At 43.5% G+C, this 26,639-nt stretch overlaps 2 protein-coding genes across 6 annotated transcripts in view; both read left to right on the forward strand.

Annotated features, from left to right (window-relative positions):
* The window catches only part of PAMR1 (peptidase domain containing associated with muscle regeneration 1), a 56,240-nt gene extending 34,951 nt beyond the window's left edge, over positions 1-21,289 (forward strand). Inside the window, exons 7-12 of one of the 2 annotated variants that reach the window (XM_035552304.2) lie at positions 10,539-10,709; positions 13,370-13,582; positions 15,196-15,262; positions 17,429-17,661; positions 18,696-18,991; positions 20,239-21,285. In XM_035552304.2, coding sequence (XP_035408197.1) covers positions 10,539-10,709; positions 13,370-13,582; positions 15,196-15,262; positions 17,429-17,661; positions 18,696-18,991; positions 20,239-20,775 — 1,517 coding nt within the window. In that variant the 3' untranslated portion in view covers positions 20,776-21,285. Of the gene's footprint in view, positions 1-10,538; positions 10,710-13,369; positions 13,583-15,195; positions 15,263-17,428; positions 17,662-18,695; positions 18,992-20,238 lie in introns of both variants that reach the window. The other variant, XM_035552305.2, reaches the window with a different exon arrangement.
* A 2,585-nt stretch (positions 21,290-23,874) lies between these two features.
* Positions 23,875-26,639, forward strand: part of SLC1A2 (solute carrier family 1 member 2) — a 94,348-nt gene continuing 91,583 nt past the window's right edge. The window contains exon 1 of one of the 4 annotated variants that reach the window (XM_050711214.1): positions 23,875-23,897. Coding sequence is in view for 3 of the 4 variants with exons in the window: in XM_035552298.2 (XP_035408191.1) it covers positions 24,756-24,772 (17 nt within the window). In the remaining variant the exon portion in view is untranslated. Of the gene's footprint in view, positions 23,898-24,567; positions 24,773-26,639 lie in introns of those variants that run through there. The other 3 variants (XM_035552298.2, XM_050711215.1, XM_035552299.2) reach the window with 3 other exon arrangements.

The following is a 26,639-nucleotide window of genomic DNA, read 5'->3' on the forward strand; positions in this document are numbered from 1 at the left end:
TGTAGGAAAAGAGGTGCATTTCTAAACCACGTTAAATCAATTCATAGGAAATCTCCACTCCCCACACCCCAAAACAATCTTGAGCATTTTCCTCAGTCTGCTAACATGCCTTAGAGTAAAACCATGCACGGGATTCTCCTTGGTATGACTTGCCATATGGAAAGACGAATCAGTATTACAGGGGGACAGTTCAGCCCAAGCTACGTTTCAGGTATTCTTGCCATTCTGGACAGCACAAAGCTACTTTTCCCTGTCATTTCATCAATGAATCACTTAGGAGACAAAGTCATCCTCTCAGGTCTGCTCCAGTCTATGGTGTAAATCAGCTTTTCAGCATGGCCGGCCAAATAAAACTTTGCATCACTGACACACTTTGGGGTCACCCCTACCCTTTGCAGAGGTTGCTGACTACGAGTTGCTGGTATACAGCTGTAAGTTGCTGATGGAGATGTTTTCTGCCTCCTAGCTGAGAGGCAGGGGATTATCTTTTGATTTCTTTAGAGTGAGAAGAAATGAGAGAAAGGCCCAGAGCAGTTATAGATTTGGGGTCTCTGCCTCGGACTGCTCCTTGTCCTCTCTGAAGGCTACTAATACATAGCTCATAGCTTTTCGGGTGCAAATGTGTAGACTGCACGTTCTTTCAGTGCTTTCGGGTAACCTTAAAACTACTTTGAAAGCTTGTTGGAGTAACCAGCATGCTTAAGTGCTGACAGTTTCAGTCCCCCCTCTGACCCCCTCCCCAGTTCATTCAAAGGCTTTGTTCCTCCTTGAGGATTTTACACTCAAACATCTCTGAGGCTAGGTACCTTAGGCACTTCCCTTTGTTGTGCTCTTGGGCATGATTTCACTGCCTTGCACACTCTTTGCAGCTGATAAAAAATACTACCAAAGCAGGATGGCCCCAGGCGGTAGACATGATGACACAAACGATCAGGCAGTATCCCACTTGCTCTTTCTTATGGCTCCCATACTCCTCTTTGTATTCTTCAAGAGCTCAGCAACTGCTTTTCACAGCCAACCAAATTGCCCTGCTACTTCCTTAGTACTCTCCTGCTTTTTAATTCCCTTAATTTTCTTTTTCCCTACACCCTCATCTCAACACTTGGTAATTTTGATCTCTTTCTCTTAAACAGGCAATGCCAGATCATCTTTTCTGCCTGAAATCCAGCTTAGATCCCTTCCAAAGACTGAATAAACTGTTCTGTCAGCCACACCGGAGTGAATCTATATCATTAAATGGTGTTTTCCTGTTACAGTTAATGGACATTCACAAACATTGTTTCAAAGCAACCTGCATTTCTTTAGAATGTCTTTCCCATCCGGCATTGCCTGGGCTTGTCCCTGCTCAGCTGGAAGGCTGACATCTCCAAAATGAAACACCTCAAGATGATTTACTCTCTTTTGTAATTTGGTATAATAACGAGCATATCAGCTTCTCTGTGGCTCTACAATCTTCCCTGTGAGCAGATGGTGCTCTCCTCTGCAGTGTGATATTGTGATGTTTTCCAAGGGACACATTGGGGAACTTACTCTAAATATTAGTTCTTGCTGCTGGTAGAGAAAGTGAATATTGAGGATCATTCATTAGGATTTCACTCAGTCCAGTATCCCATGCACAAACAGATCCAGTTGTATAATTAAGTAGGCCATCCGAATACCGGAAAGGTTGTATCCAGAGACACAGCTTTCTAAGGGCTAGGAACAATGCTGATAAAGATCAAGTGGCTAATTGTAAGCAACAACCTCCAAATTGCCTCCGGATGAATAAATCACAGTGGGTGATCCAAGCATATTTTCACATGGATACTGTCTCATTCACAGAAGCAGGGAGCTGGAAAACATCAGGAGTGAGTTCCAATTGGCTGGAAGGGAATGAAAAGATTTAAATTTCAGTAGGGATTATGTCATAGTTTTGTGTAATTATTCCTAGCTGGTGGAACTGCTGTGAAAGTGAAGAGGCCCAGAAAGTAGGACTGGAAGTCTACAATCTCTAGTACTTGGGATTGGCTCATGAGCTGCTCTTGTTATGATTTCCTTTGACATTTCCAGGATTAATGTGAGGACTGGCAAAAATCAACAATGAGAGGAGCTTTTGAGCTTCCAGGACTCTTTCAGGGGGCACAAATTAAGATCAACTATCTTTGTGGTAAATTGTGTGTCCCAGCATTTCTGCAGGAGATGTGGCTTGAGCTGGTTTTGGAACTGAGAGAATGTGTCACCACAAGAGCCATGACGGAGGGCTGATAGTTTCCTCTTTTTTGAAACACAAGTGAGCAAGGGCAAGTTAATGCAAAATCCTTGCTGGCTAACAAAGTGAATGGAAGCTACTGCAACAAAAGGGGACATTTTTGGGGAAGAATCCTTGTTCCTCTTCCAGCAGTGTCACAGAGAGGAGGGCATTCCCACCTCAACTAACACAGCTTGCTCTATTAGGTGCTAGACAGAGCAGGTTTCTCATACGTCAGCCACTGAGTGAGACCTGCTTGGAGTCATCCGCCAGGAATGGCACCTTTCTGCGGTGGGGCTGTGGCAGCTCTACCCGTTCTCCTGCTGCAGGACCTCAGGTATCCAATGTGGCAGTCAGCAGGCTCATGATGTGCCCACGATCCCAGCATGCAGACAGCTTTGAAGGCCAGATCAGGAGACTGGAGGTCCTAAAGCATGAGTCTGGAGTCAGGGCACCTCCCCTGTAGTGTGTCTTGAAGCATCAAGGTCTCCCAGGCTCCCAGAGGTGGTACTGCCCTGCTCAGAGGAGAGTGCAGAGCCACACTGCCCCAGGACGTGCCTCAGGATGCTGGCGGGCAATTTCATCAAACCCACTGCCAGTGTCATAAGCTTGCTTGGAAGTCCTGCTCACTGCTTATGAGAAAAAAAAAAAAATTCTCCTGAGCATTCTGAGCCACAGCCTCCAGAAATCCCTCACCTCATTCCCTCCGTGAGGACACAGGCATTCCAAAAACATTTTGACAGCCAATGCCCTTATGCTTTTGGCTAAAGTTAGTATCTGTGGGCTTATGTGTTAGGCATTCTCGTCTCCGGGCTGCTCTGCCAAGCTGCAGGGGGATGATGTCTGAGGAGAGCCATCTGAGTCCTCCTCCACATCAGCTCTTCTCTGCCAGCAAACCCTGTGAGAACCTGGGGCATCCTCACCTTTTGGGTGCCCGCTGGGGAGGGAAGGGATAAGTGTAGGAATAAATAGTGCCAGAGATTTACATGGACTCACAAAGCTCAAGGGCCAAGAATAGAAAATAAGCTCTGTTATGAGTGAAGATGACAAATTCTGTAAGTCTGAATTCTGAAAAGCTTTTTATTCAAGGGGCTTTGCAAAGAGTGTCCTGCTACCCCACAGTGACTTCTGGGCTGCTCACAGGTGGTTCCCCCTTAACTCCTGTGCTGTGCCTTCAGGGGCATGCAGCTATCTGCTCCTGTACCGCTCCATCACCTCAACACTGCTGCTGAGAATAACGCGTTGGATTATGTAATGGCGCAGCTGTTGAATGCTGGTTTCTGCAGAAAGCTGGGCCAGTTTGCAAGTAAACTTAATAGGAATATACAGAGATAACAGCTCTTTTCCTAGCTCTGCCACTCACTCACTATTTGCCTTCTGGTAAATCACTTAATATGTCTGTGCTACAGCTTCCCCAGCGGTAAAATGCAGACAGAAGCTTATTTTGCAAAGACTTTGGAAATACAGATATCATAAATTTTAGGAACTGCCATATAACGACACTCAGGTAGTCATGTAATTAGACTTGCCCTCATAACAAAAGTTAAACCAAGAAAAAGATTTTGATCAAATCAGAGACTTACAGGCCAAAAGTCAAACCTGATGGGAGTTACCACTGTTCACTTCAGCAGGGTTGGCCATAGGCAGCAACTGCAGCTATTGGTGAGCTGCATGAAGTGCACATGGGTACCACTGGCTGGGAGTTCTCTGTTAGAACGGTTTTGTAGTGGTAAATTCACTTTTCAAATAAATTTCTATTTTCTGCTGAATTTTTTTTTTAATTACTTATTAAGCAGAGAAAAAATAAATCACTTCCAATCCCACTCCCCTGGGTGTTAGGCTCTTTCCAGCAAGAGCATCTTGGAGCTGTGATTTCCAGGGCTTCCAGGTTCACTGGCTCCAGAGTACCTTGCCAGCCAGGCTGCTGTGGAGCCAGGAATCTGCAAAGCTCGGGGTCCAAAATCTTGCTGCTGAGGGTCCCTGTACAGCTTTTGTCTGGCTCAGGGGCTGCTGTGGCTTTCAGCAAGGGGCTGAGTCATGGTGCTGTTCCCAGGAGAAAAGAATGGCGTTTAGGCTTTCTGCTGACAAAATGCCCAAATTCCATTTGGAGACTGTTTTGGGATTTTGTTTCTGAGGATAGTCATTTAAATTTCTTCAGTTTAAGTCTCTGTCAGGCTTTCTTTGACAGTCACTAGAATGGTTTTGGCTATGGTGGTGGCACTCTAGGTCCCAGAGCAGGTATGTAGCTCTCTTTCACTGCACAAAACGTATGCTAGGAGCCATACCAGCAGAAGCTGCTCTGCACCCCTGCTCATCATCAAGCACAGTTTCTGTGGCCATTTTCAGTGTTTGGCCTCCACTAAGCCTGCCAGCACATCTTATGTGAAAGCAATATTACAAACGAATAGAAAAATTTTCCCCAAAGCCACTAGATGTCAAAATGTGCTATATACATTAGCACGGGTCAGTCTGAAAGCCAAACTCTGGCTTGGGAATATGCAACAAAATCAATTTCTTTAGCAGTAGCAGCATTAAAACATCCTGTGAGCAAATTAGAACAAAAAAAACCCCACACAATTATTAACTCTTTCACCCAATATACTGAGGGGAGCAAAAATGGAAATGTAAACCTTGAATTAATAACAGCAATGAGAAATGAGATTTATTTCAGGTAGGCAATATATTATTGAATAGGATGTGCAGAATTTAGAGATAATGTATGATTTCTGTGAGGGGATATATATTATTTAATGAGGAAGTGGGTGAGAGGAAGGCAGCAGAATAAAATGGTGTTCGTTTAATGAAGGGACTCTGGGACAAGAGCAAATGCTAATTCCATCAGGCAGGATTTGAAGGACACTGAAGAAAGAAAAGTGTAGCCTAAGAGATGATCTAATTTATCTCACTGGTTATAAAATGAACATGGATACTATTTCTAAATGCCAGATAATTCAGGTCTGAGGAATGTCTCCTACTTATAATTGAGAAGAGAGAAAAATTTGCGCTGTTTTTATTAATAATGGAACATTTACTTAAAAATTCAGGAACTTACTGTTCCTCTAGCCTAGATTTTCTCTGATTGCAGAAAGTTATCTGCGAAAGTGGAACCATTTTTGTGCTTCATATGGGACAAAAATATTTCTTTTGTTTTGTTTTCCAAGGCAACAAGTTGAGGGGCAAGAAGGATAATCAATTTTATTAGGATTCTGTGAGTTTGTTATATAAACACTTGAGGCAGTTCTGGTTTTTGTCCTCCCTCTAACAACGGTTGTCACAGTTCAGCATTTCTGATGGAATTGTCTGTAGCCACCTTGTCTTACACCTCTCTACTTTACTTTCTTATAAACTGAGCTCTCTCAGGCCACTAGTTGCCTCACACACTAAAGTGACAAGGATTATCTATACGCCTATATAGATTAATTGTGGGACTTCCAAGGAACAACATGGTGGGGCAAAATGTGGAAAAATTAAAACAAACAAAAAAATCTCTTAGGTCATAATGGGCTTGCTAGTGATGGTCAGTTTTCTCCAAAGCCTGCTCTGTTGTTTTTTTTTTTTTTTTTAGCTGGATTTTCAGTTTTTAAATGCTGAGACGTATTTCAATTTACATCCTACTATGTCTTTCAAACATTTGTCGAGGAGAATTTTGTAGAGTTTTTCTTGAGTAAAAAATCTGTTCTTAATTTTATTCTGCCTGAACATACCTCTTTATCTTCATTTAAACATTTTGCTATATCCTTTCTGGTTTTAGCTTTTACATTATTGCAGTTTTTAGTTTTGCATGACCAGAGCCATCATTCTTAGCTCCTAGTCTCTTCTCAAGATTATTTTTCCCTAATTTTCCCCAAGATTATTTTTCCCTAATTCCCTAGTTTTTCTGATAGTTTTTTAGATCCCCAGAGCCTTTATAGGTGTGATGACACCATGGCATGAGAAACGGGATCAGGCTCAGACGTGGGGTCTCTGGGTTGCTTAGACTTTTTTTGGCAGACTTTGCATGAAATCTCTTTCATATTTGGTTGTCCATTACCATCTCGTAACATAATTTTTCACTCACCTATCCCATTTTCTGGATTCCTGGTGTCTTTGGTCTTCTGTTTGTGGAAAGAAAGATGCAGAGACTGAACACTGCAACCTGAAATCCCTGACAGTCTTAGTTCCATTTCTTCAGGATTGTCTCAAACATTACAGTTTAGGGTGAGCATGACTGACCTCATGGTACAGTTCGTAGATGTTCTTCAGATAATTCTGTTTGAAGCTCTCTACCTTGCCATTTGCATCTTTGTCTGCATTGCAAAGGGCACTGAGAGGAAAGGTAAGGTATTAATCTTTTGAGAAGCTAGGCAGTGGCTGCTGTTCAGAGGACATTGCACCAATACAAGAGAAATGCTCTTAAGGCCTTTAAGAAGGATAAGACCTATAGATGCTAGTTCCTTCTTTAACCACTTCTGAATGAATGAGAAGGTCCTCCCATGGATTATTAGGACAGATTTTCCTACTATTTTGCTATGGACAACTAATGCCAAACATAACACAAACCACAAACATTTAAGACACTCTAAAAGTAGTAAGCCAGAATCACAGGGCAGTAGAAATCACATATTTCATGTAGAATAGAGTAATCCAACCAGTGACCTAGAAATGGTTCAGACCTGTGCAGTGCTGCTGGCCAGCCCACCCCCTGCTTCCTGAGGAGATGCTGTCCAGACAGCTCACAGCCTTGTCTCTGGCATAGCGGTCATGCTGGACCAGGTACAGGTATAATTGGGGGTGGGTACGAGGTGGGATGGAGATGGCTGTGGTTGGGCGAGAGCTGGGGGAGAGATGGCAGACGTGAGGAGATCCAGCCCTCGTGGCTGTTGAAGTTGGACCAAGCAGACAAGAAGGACTGATATTGAAAAATACTTGGTAGATGGCAGGATCAGGCCCAACTTGCCTGGGCAAGAGAATCTGACACTATAACAAATACCTTACAGAGCTTAGAAACTGAAGAGAATTGGGTCAGCTCAGATGGTTGGATCTTTCGGCTACTGTGTATAACCAGAGGGTAGAGCTAGGTATGAATGATGTTTACTAAATGTTCCTTTTTTCTTTCTTTTTGACTTTTGAAAAATGTCTGTTTGAGAGTTGGGTATAGTCTTACACCAGGAGAGAATGTAAAGATTTCAGTACAATATCTCAAACAAAGGAGGCTGTCCTAAGATTCAGCAGAATATACTGCACATTCTGAAAGATGTAAAAACCCATCAAATTCATACCCTTGATGGGAAGCCATCTACAAAAAGGAAAGAGTGAATTGGATGAAGCACACGAGAGGCTAGGATTCCCTTCACAATAAGTGTTCAAAACTTAATTGCCTGAAGTATTCACAAGTAAAAGGACAGGGTGCAAAAGAGCTACCTGAAATTGATTAGGTGAAAGGGATAAAAGGCAAGTCAGACTGTACAGGGAGAAAAGCTATAGAGCTCAAAATCAAAGCAGCAGAGGCAAGTACTAGAGTAACTGTATGTGACTTTCAGACTAGATAATATAAGCTGAAAACAGAGCTCAGCTGTGGTACTGAGATTCAGGGAACATCTCAGGATTCAAAACCATGTTTAATTTGAAGAGAGTAAGAATGAACTTACAAAATGATCCAAAGAAAAGATAAAAGGAGTGGCTGTGCCTCCAGTGGCACAGTTAAAGACTAGGACAGACCATGAGGGAGGATGATGAGAACAAGAGAAGAGACAACCAGCAGACAGAGGCACGGGCAACAACAGGGACATGCCTTTTAATAATACTTAGCTGTTTTGCAATCAGAGAAATTCCACGACTCTGTGACACAAGTGGATATGAGCTAATGCTTATAACATCCCTGTGAGGAAAAGGGTGCTTTCATTTGATTGATACAGCAAATTAAGCAACTTACCCATGGCCACAGATTCATAGCTATGATTAGATCTCATGACCTTCTGCCTCCATATCCTCTATTCTAGGCCGTAGTTTCATTACTAAATCAATCTGTGCACAAAATCCTGAATTTACCTCATAAGTAAAACCAGAGTTGTTCCAGCTGGGTCACACTGGCATAGAGAATCTAAAGAAAGACTGGCAACCAAAGCAAATCGCAAGAGCTAGCAACTGAATATCTTAGTCACTCAGGAGACTGAACAAGAACAAACACTCATAGTTTGTGCGTAAAAAGTAAGTGTAGCTTGGATAAGTTTTTTCCAGGAGGGACCTAGAACATAAAAGCACCAAACGATTTTTTCTGCAGAGCTGAACTGGACCACAAGAAAACAGAAAACGTGTATTTATGATAAAAAGGAGGACTCTAAGTAGTGTACAGATGTTTCTAATCAACTCTTTCCATTTGACAAGCTGAGTGTGACTTTACATCAAAAGAGAGAAATACAAATATGATGCAATAAATTTATATTTAGATATGAAGGGAGTTAGTGGGAATACAAAGATCATAACTGGGATGACAAGCATTCACTTAGAAAATCTATGCTTCCATTATTTTCCGTTCATTTCTGTATGTGCTTGTGTATACACATATATACGCATGGGTATATTTCACATGAAAAACCTTATGGGCTAGGAATGAATTTTGTTGAATTTTCATCATTATTCTTTTGCAAAAGATGACGCTGATGCAGAATGCTTGCAGCCAAGAGGAAATGTTGACCTTCCCTAAGTGGATGTGTTTTGACTTGGAGTAGTGAGTCTGGGCCCATCTCTAAAGCCGACGTATTAGACAGTTTTTCTTTCCAGGACTTGGGCTTACTAGTGCACAAATGATTCTGCCAAATCATTGTTTGACATTTGTAGTAATCCATAAAATGAGGGGAATTTCTATTGAGCCTTGTTCTTGTGAGTGCTACTGCTTTAGGACTGCTACTTACTCAAGAATCTCTTCCTTATGTGAATAATTGGATCGTCCATGCTCCATATAAATAGATGGAGTCATGCGTGTTCTGAGGAAGGATTACAGGCCTGAGGCCTTACAAAGGTCTTTCCTCTGCAAGTGTAAGGATCAAAATTTGGCTGTAAGCAACATTCTTTGTGTGTCCAGATCCAGTAGCTACAAGGCAAAACAGAAAGGGAAATCAAATTCTAAAAACATAAAGCAAGGGTGATCTCTATAGCATTCATCTATCTATCTTCAATGGAGTACCGCAGCTGCTGGGTTGTGCAGACACCAAAATCTGTATTTCCTACACTGTTTTAATTTCTGCATTGATACAGAAAGTTGGTCTTGAAAAGTGACTTGCAGAAGGTGAATAGGATGTGGGCATTCTTTGTCTCTGATAGCAAAGGAAGCATCAAATGAAGTTATCATGTGGCAGGCTAAAAACCAAACCTATGAAGGCAGCGTATTTTTGACACAACGCTTACTCTGTAGAACTCATTGCCACAATATATTGTGGATATAAAGTATGTAGCTGAGTTTAGAAAATACTTAGACAAACTAATATAAAAGAATTCACCAGGGTATATTTTACCAAAGATACCATCGTAGCTTGGGTAGTTCTTGAGCCTCAGATTGCTGAATGCTGCCAGATTATGCCAGGAAAGCATTCTATATGCTTGCTCTGTTTTTACATTCTTTTTATCAAATCTACCTTTTGCTACCATTGAAGACAGAATTCTGTGCTGGATGGACCTTCAGTCTGATTTAGTATGGCTGGTTTGATATTCTCAGAGAAATCTTGCTTAGGATGTTTAATCTAATATTTACTACTTGCAGTAGTTAAATACACCATTGTCTGTCAGTATTTTCCCAATAGAACAAACCCTGTGGAAAGAGTAAATATCACAGTTTGGTAAATATCAAGGTTCCTTTTTAATGTCATTATGATAATGTTTGATCTATACAAATAACAATGCTTTAATATTTCAGTGACGTTGTCTGAAAAAGTATATAAATGTTGAAAGAAGAATTTGAAAGAGTTTAAAATTTAAGGCTCTTAAGGATCTAAATTTTCTGTTGACCAAAAACAGTTCAAAACCCGTTTAGGTGGAAGGTGCTTCAAGTACCAGTATTTTGAGCAGATGAAAGTCATAATGGTACAAATACTTATGCATATGATCATTTTGAGTTATCCCATTGAACTGAATGGATCTAGGCATGTTTTGAAAAGTGACGTATATGTAAGTGTGTGGAAATGAGGTCTAAACAACTTTCTAAAATCAGCAGTTGTCTTGCAATTTTGACTTCTGTGCCCATTTTAATTGGTTTTTCAGTGTTCTAAATAAAGAATCATCTTAACACAGTCCTGTTTTTGTAATAAAGTGGATTTTTTTGAAATATCTGAACTGTCAGTGGTGATGTGTAGGACTCCAGGTGCTCCCGCTCATGGTATTGTGGAAGGAGATGACTTTAAATACGGGGCCCAGGTTTACTTCAAGTGCAACGCAGGTTACAGCTTAAAAGGCAGCCGTGTTGCCTACTGTCAGCTTGATGGGATTTGGTCAACACATCATCCCGAATGTGGTAAGGTCACTTTAAGTTTTGGTTCTTATCGAATGTTTCAAACATTGTATTCACATGAAACCAGAATATCCAAATCTCACTTGAAATTTGGTAGATCCATGGCTTAACATGATGTTCTTATGTCTTCCTGCCTTAAATAGCAGTAGGGATTCTTATTTTATTCAGCTGGAGCCCAAGCCTGCAAGACTTACTTATATAAAGGTCTGACTGAAACATCGGATGACTGAAAAATAATCTCAAAGACTGTAGGCATACATCCTTCTTACACATAGACTGGCAATTTCTAGGACTAACTCCAAATGAGGGTCTTTGTGCATCAGTGGATAGCTACTTCCATTGCTGTGTACCTCTGATACTTTCTCTGCAGGAGCCTGGTGCACTCCGTGGAGGTGATTGAGGCTTACCACATGAAGACTAGACTCTTACATCAACAGCATTCCCATCCTAGAGAAAAACTGTTAAAACAGAAACTTCTATTCATTCTTGCTGTGCAAGTTTGCATGCCTATGGTAGATCTACCATTCACTTTGATTCAGCTGTGAAATTTCAAGCCCCTTCTTCCCATCCAAAGAGACTTCTAATTTTTCTTTAGTTATTCCATATTGCACAGTTTTATTTCCATATTCCAGAATAATTTGTATCAATTTGAAAAGTGCTTTCACAACTGTGTTGTGACAAGCAGTGCAAATTTCAGGGGAAGTGTCGTGAAACAGCTGTATATAAGTTCATCTGAAAAAGCAAGCAAAGGCATTCTTCTGTCTAGACAGAACACCTCCAATTGCAATAAATGGGATAGTTTCCTGCTGCATGACGTCCCTGGGTAAAGATCTGTTGAAACATCTGTCTCTAGACTTGATCGTTACTGTAGCGTCAGCGCTGAAATTTGGGTCTCTCCTTCCCAGATGTTTTCTCTTTGTTTTTAATCTGTCAGAAAAATCATAACCCAGAACTTACAGAAGAAAAGAATCATGATTCAAGTTACTGATAGGCACAGGATGAAATAAGAGAAGGTCTTTGTTGACTTATTTGGTCAAGCTTTGGTACATTTGGAAACAAATGCACTCTGCTCATCAGATGATGCCTCTAGGCTAGATATCAGCACAGAAAGCAACTTGCAAATGAAGCATTATACTGTGGGGGATTCCCTGCAGTCTTTAGTTAGTATCAGGTTAAAAGTCATCTGTGGTTCACAGGTGAGAGAGTCTGTGAGATACAGGGGAGAAAGACAGAGACAAAAGAAAAGGAGGCAGGGCTTGGCTTCTCCCTTTCTCCTGGTTGAGAGGAAGTTCAACTCTCGTTCTTGTTTGTTCAATATGACTCATGTGGAAAAGTATTCAAGTACATTTAAAACATTCAGCATATACCAAAATCCAGTGTTGTTAAATAAAGCACTGAAATACACACTTCACTTGAATTATGCGCTCCGTGTTAAGAGCACATGCCCTTATTGAACCTTGTACTGCCATGGTTAGCTATGTGCTTACATCTTTGTTGGGCTGGGCTCCGTCTGGTGACATGAGGATGCGGGAACAGGTCAGGCCCATACCTATGCACTTTTACTGTGCTCCTTTCACAGGGATTTTAAGCATTTTGGTCTGTGTTGGTGCTTTTGTGAAGTGAGGCTCAGCAGAGTCTGAAGCAATGCCGTGAAGGGGTCATTTCTGGTCAATTGAAAGATCACGGTCTTCTCAGGACGCTCTGCACAGAGCAGCACCAACACTGTCTAAATGAGATCTTCACCGGATGTCATGCAATGAGACAACAGAGGAGTTAAATAGAATTGCATATTACCATCAGCCTGACAAGAAAACTGAGATGAAATCCTAAAAAAAGAAAAAAAAAAGAAAAAAAGAAAAACAAAAAACCAACCTTTTCCAGCTGCTAATTATAAAGAGCAGAGGGGTCAAGATTACAGGGAATAGCATTCATTAGCATCAGATAGGGAATATTGACAAATATTGTCAAATATAAGCCAAAAATTTAAGCTTATTGAAAGAAAAAAAGAACAACAGCAAATAAAAAGAAGAGGAAAATATTGGGAAGGAGAAAGTAAAAGAGGTTTTATAGGCAGTGTGCCTATGAATTTCCACATTAAACTTTTAGTGTCATAATATATATATATGTTTTAGTTAAATTACTGTATTTCCCTGGATTATTGGGATCTCTCTGTCAGTGCTAAAAGACCAAACTGCAACCAAACATAAAAGCAAAATTAAGTAGTCTAGTTTATTATTCAAGTCCAGTAAAGTATTGGAAGTATATAAAGGGAAAAGGATGCCAAGGGCCTGTTTTCTGCAAATAGTTTAAGTGCATCCTTTTATGCTCCTGAAGTAGCCCCGTTAATGTTAATGGGACATTAACATCATGTAAAGTCAAGGTTCTTTTTCAGGGTTGTCAGCCAAGTTTTAAGGACTTTTTAATGATTTGAGAGTCTTACACTTTCAACAAAGACAAAACATGTATTATAAATAGACATCTGTATTATCATTGCTTCTTTAATATATGATCTCTTCTAAGACTGGGATCCCAAATGGGTCATGGGACATCCTTATGAAGTGCAGAATACATTGTAAAATCTGAATGAAATGTCAAGCAGTCTGATGGGTGAAAATAATGCTGTGAACTTGATAAAATGGTTACTGTTTTTCCCCTATCATTAGTTCTAGATGAAAAAAACTGCTCAGATCCCGGTGGCCCACTCAATGGCTACAGAAGAGTAATGGAAGATGCTGAGCTCTTGAATGGACGCTATGCAAAAATTGGCACAGTCATTGCTTTCTTTTGTAACAACTCATATGTTCTTAGTGGGAATGAAAAGAGGACCTGCCAAGACAGTGGAGAATGGTCAGGGAAGCAGCCAATCTGCATAAAAGGTAGTTTACTTTTTTTTTTTTAATTTTTTTTTTACAACAACTCATACAAGCTGCTATGTTTTTACTGGAGTTTGCATTTTATATTTTGCATTGGCCAAAGAAACATTTTTCCTAAGAATAAACTCTGACTGACACCTGATACTCAGATTGGTAGTTTGCCAGCTCTTACTGGCTGCTAAACTCAGCCAGAGAAGCTGCCAGTGATTCCAGCAGAGGCTTTCATCTTTAAAGATGGTGAGTAATGCTCCCCATAACCCTTATTACCCTCTTTCTAGGATGAAATCTGTGTAAGATTAAAAACAAAGAAGATCAGCAGGGAACTGAAATAGAAGGAAATAACTGTGTCATCAGAGTTGTTGTGACAGGACCCAGCTCTCCTCTCACACCGCTGCTCAGTTGGTGGGACCAGTCCTGAATGTAAAGGTTTATAAGGTCAAGCCTGCAGTTTGCAGCCTTGGACATTCAGTTCAGAAAACCACTTGAGGACATGCTTAAACTATCTGTGTTCATCAAAACACTGAAACACATCTTTAAATACTTTGCTAGAAAGGGAGTTATGCTGTTGACCTGGGGCTACTGTAAGCATGACTAGAGCCCTGAATGGATGAAGGAATTTGGGCTGGGGAACTGCCAAATTCATTTTCCCAAAGCAATTTTTTGAAACATATTCTAATGGATTTTTTTTTTGTTAACTGAAGTAATGATAATATAAGGAAATATATCTGTCCCCTGAGGAATTTGCTTTATTCTGTTATTTTAGATGGAAATACTCTCTCCCTGAAGCATATAATCATCTCCATTTGTGGAAGGCTTCTTTATTGAAGTTAACTTTGACAATGACATAAAGGTTAACATATACAGTAATCACAAAGAGCTAGATATTGTTAAATCCCACTGAACATGAGTGCTCAGGCATACAGATGAAATACATCCTGCAAGATTCCTTTTCTTCCACTGTGCACAGCAGGAAGGAGATCCTTGCAGAGTTATTTGAAGTGATAAAGCTGAATATTTTATCCTGCTCTTAAAGTAAATAAACAGAATATGCAAAATTAGAAATCCTCAATTGTCCTTCTGTTATTTTGTGCATATTCAGGTAACTCTGTGGTGTTCATTTCATTCAGAGCCCCCAGCTCCTCCCAAAGGGTGCCCAAGCAAACAGGCTCTCAGAAGTCTGTAATATCCTGCAGCCTTTCTCAGTGTGCTGACTCACTGGCGTTAGATATGTGTGGCTACATAGGTGGAAATTAAATGTTTTTTATATAGTTCTATTATTGCTAAAGTTATTCATAACTGCCAGCTGTGGTCATGTAAATCTGACATTCAGACACACTAACAGACAAATCTTCTTCCACAGCTGAAAGTGTCCAGTGCAGATGATGCTGAGTTGCTTCCATGGTTGTAAATGGATAGATACGGAGATCTGTGGGGAAGTATTTTCCTAAAGCTTTACCTTTTAGGGCCTACCTTTATTACAATGCACATAATTTACTGCCTCTTTTCTTAATCCAGCCCCCTATTGCTAGTGAGAGGAAAGGGTGGAAATGGGTATGAATCATAACATTTTAGCTGTGAATGTGGAAAAGTACTGTGCAACGTTATATTTTTTCTAGCCTGCAGAGAGCCAAAGATCTCTGACCTGGTGAGACAGAAAGTGCTTCCAATGCAGGTTCAGTCAAGGTGAGAATGCAATACCTCAAGTACAGTTTTAAGAAAAATGTGATTGCTTTTCCTCTCCTTTCCATCCCATGACCATGCCCTGAATGAGCAGCCTTTCCTAGGAAATGCTTCATGTGTACTCCACTGATAACCGAGCAATGAGAGCTGCTGGGAGGGGAGGTCTGGTTAAGCACAGGTTTGCAAGCTGCAGGAGGCTGCCAGGAAGAAATGCATGGTTAGAGGTGTGCAAACTACTGGACAGTGCCAGAATTTGGCTTGCAAGCTTGTAACAGAGTACAAGAACAGTCTGAGGAACAGTTCCCTGGAGCTGAGGATGTATCTTAAAATATGAAAATGTGTTAACTTCGTGAAGAAATGAGTGGGGAGAGCACAAGAAGTGAAAGGGCAATGTAGTCTGCTTCCATTAGGTTTCACTACCCATTAGGTTTCAAATTATAGCACAGCTGATATAAAGTTGGGTTTGGGATGGGCACAGGGACAAGGTGAAGGAGAATAGGAGGGGAAGAAGTGAATGAACGATTAGACCTTGTGTGAACTTGCCCTTTTGCTGATCTCTTGAAATGAACACAGTCTGAATCTGGTTACGCTGAAATGTTCAATTTAATTTTTGTCCAAGTAGTCATTTCTCATTTCAGCGTTTTCTTTCAGTAGAGGATTCATTTATTTTTAGATGCAGTGCAAGAATGTCCTCATCTTTGGTCTTAAGAACAGCCATTTGAGGTCAGAATAAAGGTCCAGCTCTAGCCGTGTCCTGTCTCTGGCAATGGCCAGTAGCTGATGCCGAGAGAAGCCTTTAGGAACAAGGCAAGATGTACTTCCCCCAAATATTCTCCCACTCTCCAGCTGTCTGCAGTGTATGTGTGTTGAGGTGGCCCTGAGAAGCCATCAAGAGGCTTTCATTGCCATCAAGATTTATTGCTCAGTTACGTTTCTTGCTTCACTTTTGAACGGAGGTCTTTTTATGCTAAATGTTTCAGATATTAACACCAGCTGTATGAGAGTGCATACATGCCCCCACCTGCATAGCATCATGATTGCATCTCATGTCTGTGCACTGTTTTTGTCCCTTGAAGCGTGATCCCATGAAGTAGCACAGATAAAGAAAGAGGACAAATGTGGATTTTGTAGTATTGCGAGGTCACACATGAATAGGGAATGGGACCCAGGCAGTCTGAGCATGACCAGAGCAATTCTCATCCTTCTTCCAAAAACCAAGAAACTTCTTATTGCTCTTGTTCTTAGTAAGTTTATTTTCCCTGAGTGCTGTCATGTATCTCCTCACAAATTCTATATGGTGAAGGTAGTCTGTGTCTCTCTCTGACCGAAAACGGAATTACCATGTGAAAAAGCATTCTTATGGTTTTTCTGGATACAGGCAGTTCCAAAAATAGCAAGGGAAATTATTTTCCTGCTGATTTTTTCCGATGTAAATAGTTTTTTTGTGTAGATATGTGCTTTTAACCATTAGAACGAGGAATATATTCTAAGTGATGAAGATTTAAGTATGACTGTAGTCAAGCTTATGGTCCATATCCAGGCTGGTGCATACATTTATTTTTTTAATTATGTGCCATGTTTCAGCTAATCAGTACAATTTCCAAATGGAAGCTTAGTGATTATTGCAATTATGAAATCTCTGTGGTGAGGTAATTATCTGTTAATTGCTAAATCAAGCAACTTTATCAACATGATTTAATCTGAATCGATTCCTAATACTGCCTATTAAAATGTTCACTAGAGTAAAGAAGTGCCTAACTCCTCTCTAGTGAGAATTAATTATGGCAGTACCAACTTCTAGTGTAATTTCTCGATTTAAAAACACAGTGTCTCAGTCCTTTTGTAAATGGTGAAACCTGTTCCACACTCAAAGACAACTAAATACAATCCAGAAACTGTAAAATAAATAAATAAAAAAGAGATACAAATAGATAATTTAAAAATATGTGAATATATATATATATATGTATATACATAAATAAAATATCTGGGATGTAAATGGCAGTATTGCTAAACTATGTTGGAAGGATATTTGCCTTGTGTTTTCACAAGCAAACTACCTGCTTATATTTTTAAATGTTACTTAAGACAGCTGGTGATAAAGCTATGGAAATGATCTCTTTTATTGTGTTATTATCATGACCTTGTGTTCTTTGTGCATTGAAACAGGGAAACACCTTTGCATCAGCTTTACTCATCTGCATTCAGCAAGCAAAAGCTTGAAATCTACCCAACCAAGAAGCCAGCACTGCCATTCGGAGACCTGCCCCCAGGGTACCAGCATCTGCACACTCAGCTTCAGTACGAATGCATTTCTCCTTTCTACCGCCGCCTGGGTAGCAGCAGGAGGACTTGTCTGAAGACAGGAAAATGGAGTGGGAGGGCCCCCGTTTGTATTCCAAGTGAGTCTCAAAGGGAAAAAAAGCACACATCTCTTGGTGGATGGGGGAACAGGCTCTGTATTCGTCTTAGATAATTAGGGAGTCCCAACAGTGTAGGCTGCCTATGCTTCCAGCTGGGAGATAGGAGGAATAAAGGTCAGAGGATATATGGCTCTGTTTACCATCAGTAGGTGATGTAGGTGATGATAAAGGGATCAAGCTTTCGGCATGGTAATTTGCCGTCAGTTTTTCTACTCTTTCACTGAGCAAAGGGAATGAGGTTCTGTCATGATTTGAAAATGTGTTCCTACTATCACCTCATGTTTTCCTGTATTTTTATTGCAAAAATGATTTTTCTTTCATCTCTGTGCTTTGGCATACAGCTTACAATAACATCAAGGTTTCGGCAATGGAACGGAGAGCCTGCATTTTAAAGAGGCTCTTCCCGTAACATACCCTGCTAAGGAAGGGTTTACATTGCAAAGTGTGAGTGAACTTTTCCTAATTCGAGACATTTTACCCCAGGGTAGTATATTCCTAGGAGAGGGCATGGCTTTTTCTTTTGCTTTGGGTGGATATTAATTTATGTGCATTTGGTTCAAAGTTTCGCGGCAAGACAAGTCTGTTCACATAGGCATGAACTCAGCTATGCTAAGGCCAGTTCTAGGAGCGGACCCCACAATTGCTCTGTGACTGCCTAGAGTGGTTTTAGTACGCTGCTGGCTGTATGGTGTTTTATTGCAAGCAAGAATCAAATGTGTTCTCTCCATTTCTTTATGCACTTTTCTCATTATAGCGCAGCTTGATAAAGTTGTGATGAAAATTCACCTGCTCCAGTGCTAATTCCACATTCCTCCTTCAGCCAGGAATTCAGAGAATAACAAAAAAAGTTTTTTTTTTTTTTTTTTTTAAGCTATAGAAAATAATCTTCTGTTTGCATTTTGCAGTCTGGAGATAGAGGCTTATTAGAAAGCTGTCCCTCATTCTAACCATTGTAGTTTGGTTTCTTTGATTGGGAAGAGGTGTCACCTCATTCTTTGTCCATGTTTCCCCAGTCTGCGGAAAGGCAGAAAACATCACTCTTCAGAAGACAGTGACCTCTACCAGGTGGCCCTGGCAAGCAGCAATCTATCGGACGGCCAATGGGGTGAAGGAGAACAGTCTCCGAAAAGGCGCCTGGATCCTCATCTGCAGCGGGGCCCTGGTGAATGAGCGCACCGTGGTGGTGGCAGCTCACTGTGTCACTGACCTGGGCAAGACAATCGTGCTCAAGTCAGCAGAGCTCAAGGTGGTTCTGGGGAAATTCTACAGAGACGATGACAGGGATGAAAAGACCATCCAGAACCTGCGGGTGAGTAAGTCTGCTGGGAGCTGAAAATGATGAGCACTGACAGATGCTGATCACATCCGTCTCGTATGGGGAGAAAAAGATTATCCTTTGGGCAATGTATCGTTTTACACACTGTTCCTTGAAATACATCTCTAGAGATTCAACTAACAGAACTGTCATGGCACAAGGAGGGCACATGCTGTAGTGTGTTAATTCCCTTGACACTGTCCAACCAGCGTGTTTCCCCCCTAACACCGATCATTATGAAAATAGCTCAGGTTCCATGGGCCATGACGTCTTGAGTGATATTGCCAGAAAAAAAGGAGAAGAGATGCCAGCTACTGTCAAAAGTGATTAGCATAATTTATGAAGGAAACACTTGTGCTCTAGATCCTGGTTTGACACCGTGAACGGATTTCACATCTCAGTCCCAGGGCTGTCCAGCTCTAAACTCAAAAGAAGTTTGTATCTGACTCCAGCTCCAAAAACAGCAATTCAGGCTCAAAATAGTTTGTTTTTTTTCAAGTAAAACTAGGAAAGTAGAAATCAAAACGAGGAGAAATACAGCAACTTTGGCCGTGACTCTTTTTCTGGGGTGGGGGGATATGTGAATTAATTAATGGATTTTATCCAATAATTCATAGTTAATTTGATTCCTCTCTCCCCTTTATTTTTGGTTTCTTTCTCTAATTCCAACTTTCTCAGACCTTCCTAGATATATTATTTTTTGATGATATTTCCCTGTAGGAATCCTCTTTCTTCTTGTAGTGTTTCATCAAGCTAGCTGGCAGTAAATGCTTAGCCCCAGTGTTATGTTATGTATTTCTAACATTGTTTTTTTGGGGGAAGATGGTTGAATTTCAGTAAGAATATAATATTTAAATTCAAAAGCCCCTCAAATTCAAATCATACAGACTGAAGATGACACCGTAGGTGAATTCTTTTCAGTAAACAGTGGAAAAACTTGAACTGCACATTAACTCCATATTTTTTTGGAAATGTCCTTGACTGTATTTCATTAGAAGGAGTTTTGTACAATTAAAACTAGCCTGAAAACCACCCCCCCAAAAAAGAGTTCTTAACAGAAGATGCTTGATCTCTTTGCTTATTTCTCATCTGAGCGAGCTCTAAGGTGAAAGAACACTTTGGGAGCAGAGGGGAGAGGTAAGGAATGCTAAATAAACTAAAATGTATTGGTATGGAAATAGTATTGCTCATTTTCCATTGCTGTTAACGCTACAATTGTTTCTGTTCTGTTTCCTCCCCAGATTTCTGCCATCATAGTGCATCCCAATTATGACCCCATATTACTTGACTCTGACATAGCTATCATAAAACTTTTGGACAAAGCCAGAATCAGCAGTCGTGTTCAGCCCATTTGCTTGGCATCTTCTCATGACTTGACTTCACCTATAGAGGATTTAAAAATAATGGTTACTGGCTGGAAGGTACTGGCTGACATTAAAGAACCTGGATACAAGAACGATACGATCCGCATGGGAGCTGTTCGGATGGTGGACTCACTGTTGTGTGAGCAACAGTATGAGGATAATGGGATACAGGTCAGCATCACTGACAGCATGTTCTGCGCCAAACAGGACCACACAGCCTTTTCGAATATCTGCCCTGCTGAAACTGGTGGGATTGCAGCCATAACTTTACCAGGAAAAGCAACTCCTGAGCTAAGGTGGCACCTGATGGGATTAGTGAGCTGGGGTTATGATAAAACTTGCAGCCTAGAACTCTACAGTGGCTACACCAAAGCTTTTCCCTTCAAAGACTGGATTGAGAAGAACCTGAAATAAAAAGCTGTGTCTGGAAATGGCATTTTATAATTATCATAATATCTCTCACAGTCTCTGCTGCTTTAGGCTTCTCAACCCAATGATGAGCCACGTCTGGGATAAGGTTAAGGCAGACACCCTGGTAATTTGTCCTAGGATCAGATGTTCCATCAGGCTACTCTTAATTCATGGCAGAATGTCCTTGTGCATGGGAAGTTTTGTCATATTTTGCCTGTCTCCCCTGGTGGGAGGACGATGCCCTGCTCCTGAGTCTGACATACAGAAACAGGACAGCAAATTCTGACTGAAATTAATCTGTAGTGTGGAGTCCCTTAGAGAAATCAACAGTGAGCCTCTTCCAAAGGTCAGTGTGACTGACAGGAATAAGAGGCTGGAAAGAGTAGCCTGAATTCATTACAATGGATGAGCTTGTTACGGTATGTGCTGTCTCTATTGCCATAGTACAATGTAATCTTTTTCCCTCCCAAGTACTTTACACATTTAAATAAACTATGGTTTGTTTTTTTAACCTACATACCCATGTCTGACATTATTTAGATTCCTTGTGGCTTTATCTGGGTCACACCCTAGGGAATCCCTACTGCCCTTGTCTGTTTGCGTGTGGCTCTCACTTGGGACTCTTCAGGCACACTGAAAGGCAAAATTAGTACTAATTTCAATTACTGCATAAATAGCAAGAATCTTTTTTTTTTTTTTTCTTAATACATCCAGTGCTGCTATTGTTGTACATGAGCCATTGCAATGAAATGTACCTGGAGGGTTATCTCACACCTTTTATTCTGAACAGATGAAAACCTGAAACACACTTTTCAAAGCATTTTTCCTTGTGGATTATTTCAAAGACCTCTGAAAACCTTGGGACAAGATCTGCGTTCTGTCAGTTCACACACTTCTGGGGTAAAATAACTCCCCTGTAGCCCACCAGGGTAAAGAATAATGTCCAGCTCTCATGCTTATCATTGGCTTTTCTTAACTGGACTTTTTGACATCCAAGCGTAAGATTCTCCCGTTGGACATGTTGTCCAGTGGAGAGACCTTGGTCTCCTCATGGTCCTTAATTACTTCTCTCTCCCTAAATCATTTTCCTCTGTTCAGCTGTGGATGAAGACTGAAGATGACCCCTAGAAAAAGTTTGGGAGCGTGGACGGAGGAATGTCTCCTACCATAGATACATCATCTATGACACCCTGGAATTTGTAGGACTTCCAGATTATTACAGAGCCCAAACCAGGTCAGAGCAACAGTTGGATGTGAAGACGTGATGAAGGGATTTGTTACTCTCACCAGGAAGGACTTGCATCCTGAAGTCATGTTCTGCCTCGCCTATTGCATGGCTATGGCTGTTATAAGCTATCAAGTCTGTTTTCAACTCTCATTTCTCTGATGCCGTGAAATCTCATTTAGTGTTTCTTAGTGCTCAGAAGTTTTTCCACCTACTTTTGAATCTCAAAATTACTGCTAAAAGGGCAACTAGTATTGGGGACCATTCCGTGTAATTTCTTTTTGCTTTCCTGGTCAAAAGTACTTAATGCTTTTGAAATTCTCTTATTTTTACTGGTGATAGGATCCATTTATTTGTTACTTGAATCAGAAAGTTTAAGGGCTACAACCAAAGTGAATTACTTTTCTTTATGTTGCTTGTCTATCTCCTTCTGCCAGGAGATTATGCTTGGCTGACAAACTGCATGACAACAAAAATTCTGAATTAAATGTGAAAAATGAGATGTGTTCCTCTGCTGGGAGGAGCATGTTTCAGTGAATGTATGGTACTCGTCCTCCTACAGAAAGGTTTAGAAGATATTAGGTGACAGTTTTGGAGGAGAGTAAACTTGCAGGTCAACACGTGTTTCTTCCTAACACTATCAACAATGAATGAAATGAAGGAATGAGAAAGAAATATAATTATTTATTAGAGCATGGCTTGCCCAGTGCGAGCTCTTCTGTGATTAAGTTAAATGAAAGTCTCTACACCCTAACGGTAAGAGAAATTCTCTCCTAAAACAGAAATCATAAAGGGTCGTGAGCTGGTTCTTTTCTCCACTGTGGTACTGTAGTTGCCCTGCTCTATATCGTGTTGTTCTCCACTGCTGCAACTGAGAAGGTAGGCCATAGGGGTTTTTCCCTGTAGGGTTTGTCCAAAAGAGAGCCAGGTGGTTCACACCGAACTGCAAAGTCTGAGTTAATTCCAACCTTAGTCCTCACTCCTCTCCTTTTACCGCAGCTCACCCATACTGAGTATTTACTGATCCTCCAGCTCCTCCTCAGTGATGAATCCCATCCTCATGTAGTTTCAGTCTCTGCAGATCTGGCAATGTAAAGCTGAAATCTGCTGGGCTTGGGCAGCAACAATATAGCTGTTCCCTGGCTGTGTATCACACAAAAGTGTATTCTTGGAGAGAAACTTGAGTTGAAGGAACTGATGGGATGAAAATCACTGTGTGTTAAGGCTCATCGTGGGAGGAGGTTGCTACAGCTGTGCATGCACCGCAGAATTCAGCCCCCTTCCTTTCACAGGATTGAGATGCTATTTAGAGAGAAGCAAGGACACGGTCAGGCTTCACTGGACACCAGGATTAAGATTTTAGCTCGGTCCTTTATAGAAGGAGGAATTAGCTGCAGCATCGGGGTCTGCTTCTGGACTGCCATTGAGCTGAATCCTAGATCCAGTTCTGGCTAATTTCCAAATACAGCCACCATGCTTTATTCCTGCTTTATGTGACATATACATTCACACATGGGGTGGGCGGTCACAGCAGTACACCCAGGCACCTGTACTGTACCCGGGGGTTACGAACATCCTCCTGGCTCAGCCTGCCCACCCAGGGCCTGCCCGCCCTCACAGCCCGAGCAGAGCAGGGGTTAACATCTAACTCTGACAGCGAGGGAAAACGAGGGGTGAACGATCGCAAAACCCAGCCCACCAGCTGGAATCGCTGCTCCTTGGGAGCGCCAGGACCTGTCTTCAAGACGCGGACCAACCCGGAGCATCTCCCCTCACGGCCCAGGTGGAGGACCCTGACCGCCCCCTGGGGAAGGACGGGCACCCAGCAGCCCGGGGGGCCGCAGCCCGGCCGCCCTCCCCTCACCGGACCGGGGCTCCCCGCGGGGCCCCTCACCCTCAGGTACGGCGGGGGGCTGCGGGCCGGGGCCCGGCGGGGCCCGGCGGGGCCGGGGCCGTGCAGGTGGGGCCGCGCCGCCGCCGCCTGCCCGTCAGGGGGCAGCACCGCGCCGCCGCCGGGCCGAGGCCGGGCCCCGGGGCTCTGGGCGCTGGGCTCGGGCGGGCGGCTGGGCCGCGGGGAGCGGGGAGCGGGCCGGGGCGTGCGGGGCGCGGGGCCGCGGGGCGGGGGGCGGCTCCTTCCCGTCCCCCCCGCGGTGCGGAGCGGAGCGGTGCGGGGCAGGTAGCGGGCGGCGGCAGCGGCCGGTCCTCCCCCTGCGGGGGGCTCGCTGCCCCCTCCCCCTTGCCTTCCTCTCCTGCTTTAAAGGAGAGGTTGGGGGGATTTGCGGGAGGCACGGCGGCGGTGATGTCAGCCCGAGCCTAAAATAGAGAGGGATAGACTGCAAATCCACGGCGCGGAGGCTAAAGCCTTCCAATCCAGCCTCAGCCAGCACCATGCCGCTGTGAAGTCACCCCGGCTCTCCCACACTCACGCACACCCGCTCACACCCACCGCGGCCGGAGGACCCCGCCCGGCCCCCGCCAGGTGCCCGCAGCCCCTCGCCCCGCCGGCCTCTGCTGGGCGGCCCCGGGGCGCGGAGCCGGGGCGCGGAGCCCCCTCGGCGGGCGGCGGCGGGGCGGGGGATCCCCGCCTGGCGGATCCCCGCCTGGCAGCTCCCGCCCGGCGGATCCCCGAGGATTACAAGGAGCCGCTCGCCCCGTCCCGGACGCTGCCGAGGGCCGCCCGGAGGGAGCGCAGCGCCCCGCGCCCCGCTGCCCGGAGCCGTCCCGCGGGGGCCCTGAGGAGCCGGGGGCTGCCGGGACCATGGCGTCGGCGGACGGGTGAGGGGGACCCCGGGTCTGCTGGGGGGGGGACAGGGGGGCGAGGGGGGTCCCGAGCCGTGCCCGGTACCGGCTTCGTGCGGTCTGCTTCGTGCCTCGGCCTGCCCCGCCCGGCCCCTCGGCGGGCAGCGGGGGAGCGAGGAGCGGGAGAACCGAGAGAGAGAGGGGAAAAGAGAAAAGGGTTTCGGATATGAGCCACCGGAAAGGTTTTGTTTTCCCTCCCGTCGGTTCTTTATTTAACCCCTGGAGGGCACGTCAGGCTCGAAGCACCTGCCGGGAAGCTGCCTGCGGGGAGAGTGATATGGTTAAATCAGAGAGGGGAGCCGCCTCCTAAAAATAATACTAACAATAACAATAACCTATACTTCAAAAAGAAATGGGGAGCTGCCCCCCCCCCGCCTCTTAAAAAGGCAACAAGCAAATCCAACTTCTCGAGGAGTTTTGCAATTTTGCAGGTTTGTGCCAAACGCAGCGCTAGCGAGGGAAGTGCCGGGAAGGGCGAAGGGTTACACAAGAGGCTTTGAGGCAAGCCAGCCCAGTCCGAGTCCCGCCACGGCCACGTCCCCCTGAAGGAGACCTGTCCCCTGCCCCGTCCCCCCGACAGAGACCTGTCCCCTGCCCCTGGAGGGATGGTGAGGATCAGCTGCCTGCTGCTCCCGTGGGGCCGGGGGCTTGCTGCTTTGCAGACTGGCTGGCAGCGTGCAAGAAAAGAAAAGGTTTCTTTGATCTCTGCTTGCCCTCTTCTAATAGTAGCTGGCATTAGGCTGCGTGTGGTGTGAGCCTCCCCTTTATCCCTGGCTGTTGTCAGGTTGTATCAGCGTGATCTGCTCTGGATGGGACTCTCTGAGGACAGAGTGCAAAAGGAAGCTCTGTTGATACTGCTGCTGTGCCTCTCGGGCTGGGAGACTTGCTGAGCTGCTTTAAATAACCTAGCACATGGCCGGGGGGGGTGTGCACACAGGTGTCCCATCACTGAGGTGGCAAAAGGAACCCGCTCTCCACAGAGCGGCCCGAGGACAGTTGGCTTGGGCTGAGGGGAAGGCTAGGAAGTGTTAGCTTCGGTTGCTTTAGGAACGGGACAGTCCCCCAGGGCTGACAGAGGGCAGGTCCATGGGGCTCTTCTACCTCATAGAGTCACTAACTCACCGTTTGTCTTGCCTTCGCTAGGAATTTCTACTCCAAATTTGTACATTCCTCTACTGGTAGCTGCTCAGCAGTTTAATCTGCCCTGTAGCATTCCCTTTAACAATGAAATCACCCAGATAGATACTGTCAACAAATGCTTGGAGCCACAGGGAAGAGGCTTGGAGATGGAGGAAACCACCTGTGTCCATATGGTTGCAGCTCCATGTCCTCTGTCGCTTCTGTTTCCTCGGACTACCCCGACTTTTGCTCTTCTTGGAGTGCTCTGCTTACTTAGAGTCATTATGGTTGAAAAAGACCTCCAAGATCATCTGGTCCAACCATAAAAAAATAAATAAATTAATAGAGCACTGCTCAGGCACAGAGGGCTTCCTTTCCTTCCATACTGAGGTGATCCAGGTACAGAAGGGCTGGATCAGGGACCACAACAGTTAGCCAGGATGATGTCCATTACTTGCTACTGTAACGGAGCATTTTGCTTTTCACCGTGAGGCTCATAACTCTCAGTTAGTGCTGACTTGAGATTACTGCTACAAGTGTTTAGAAATATTGCTTGCACATAAAGCATCCCCCTTCCTGAACAGGGAGGTGTAGAGGTGTCCGCTTGTTTCACACTGCTGGGGCAAGGGGGGATTTGCTGTGCAAGGCTTTAATAGGAAGAGATGTGATGAGAGGTGGCTGCAGCACAGGGATTTGTCAACCTCAGGGGGTTTAAATGTGTGCA

Source organism: Cygnus atratus, chromosome 5 (assembly GCF_013377495.2).
Source record: "Cygnus atratus isolate AKBS03 ecotype Queensland, Australia chromosome 5, CAtr_DNAZoo_HiC_assembly, whole genome shotgun sequence".
NCBI classification, from domain to species: domain Eukaryota; kingdom Metazoa; phylum Chordata; class Aves; order Anseriformes; family Anatidae; genus Cygnus; species Cygnus atratus.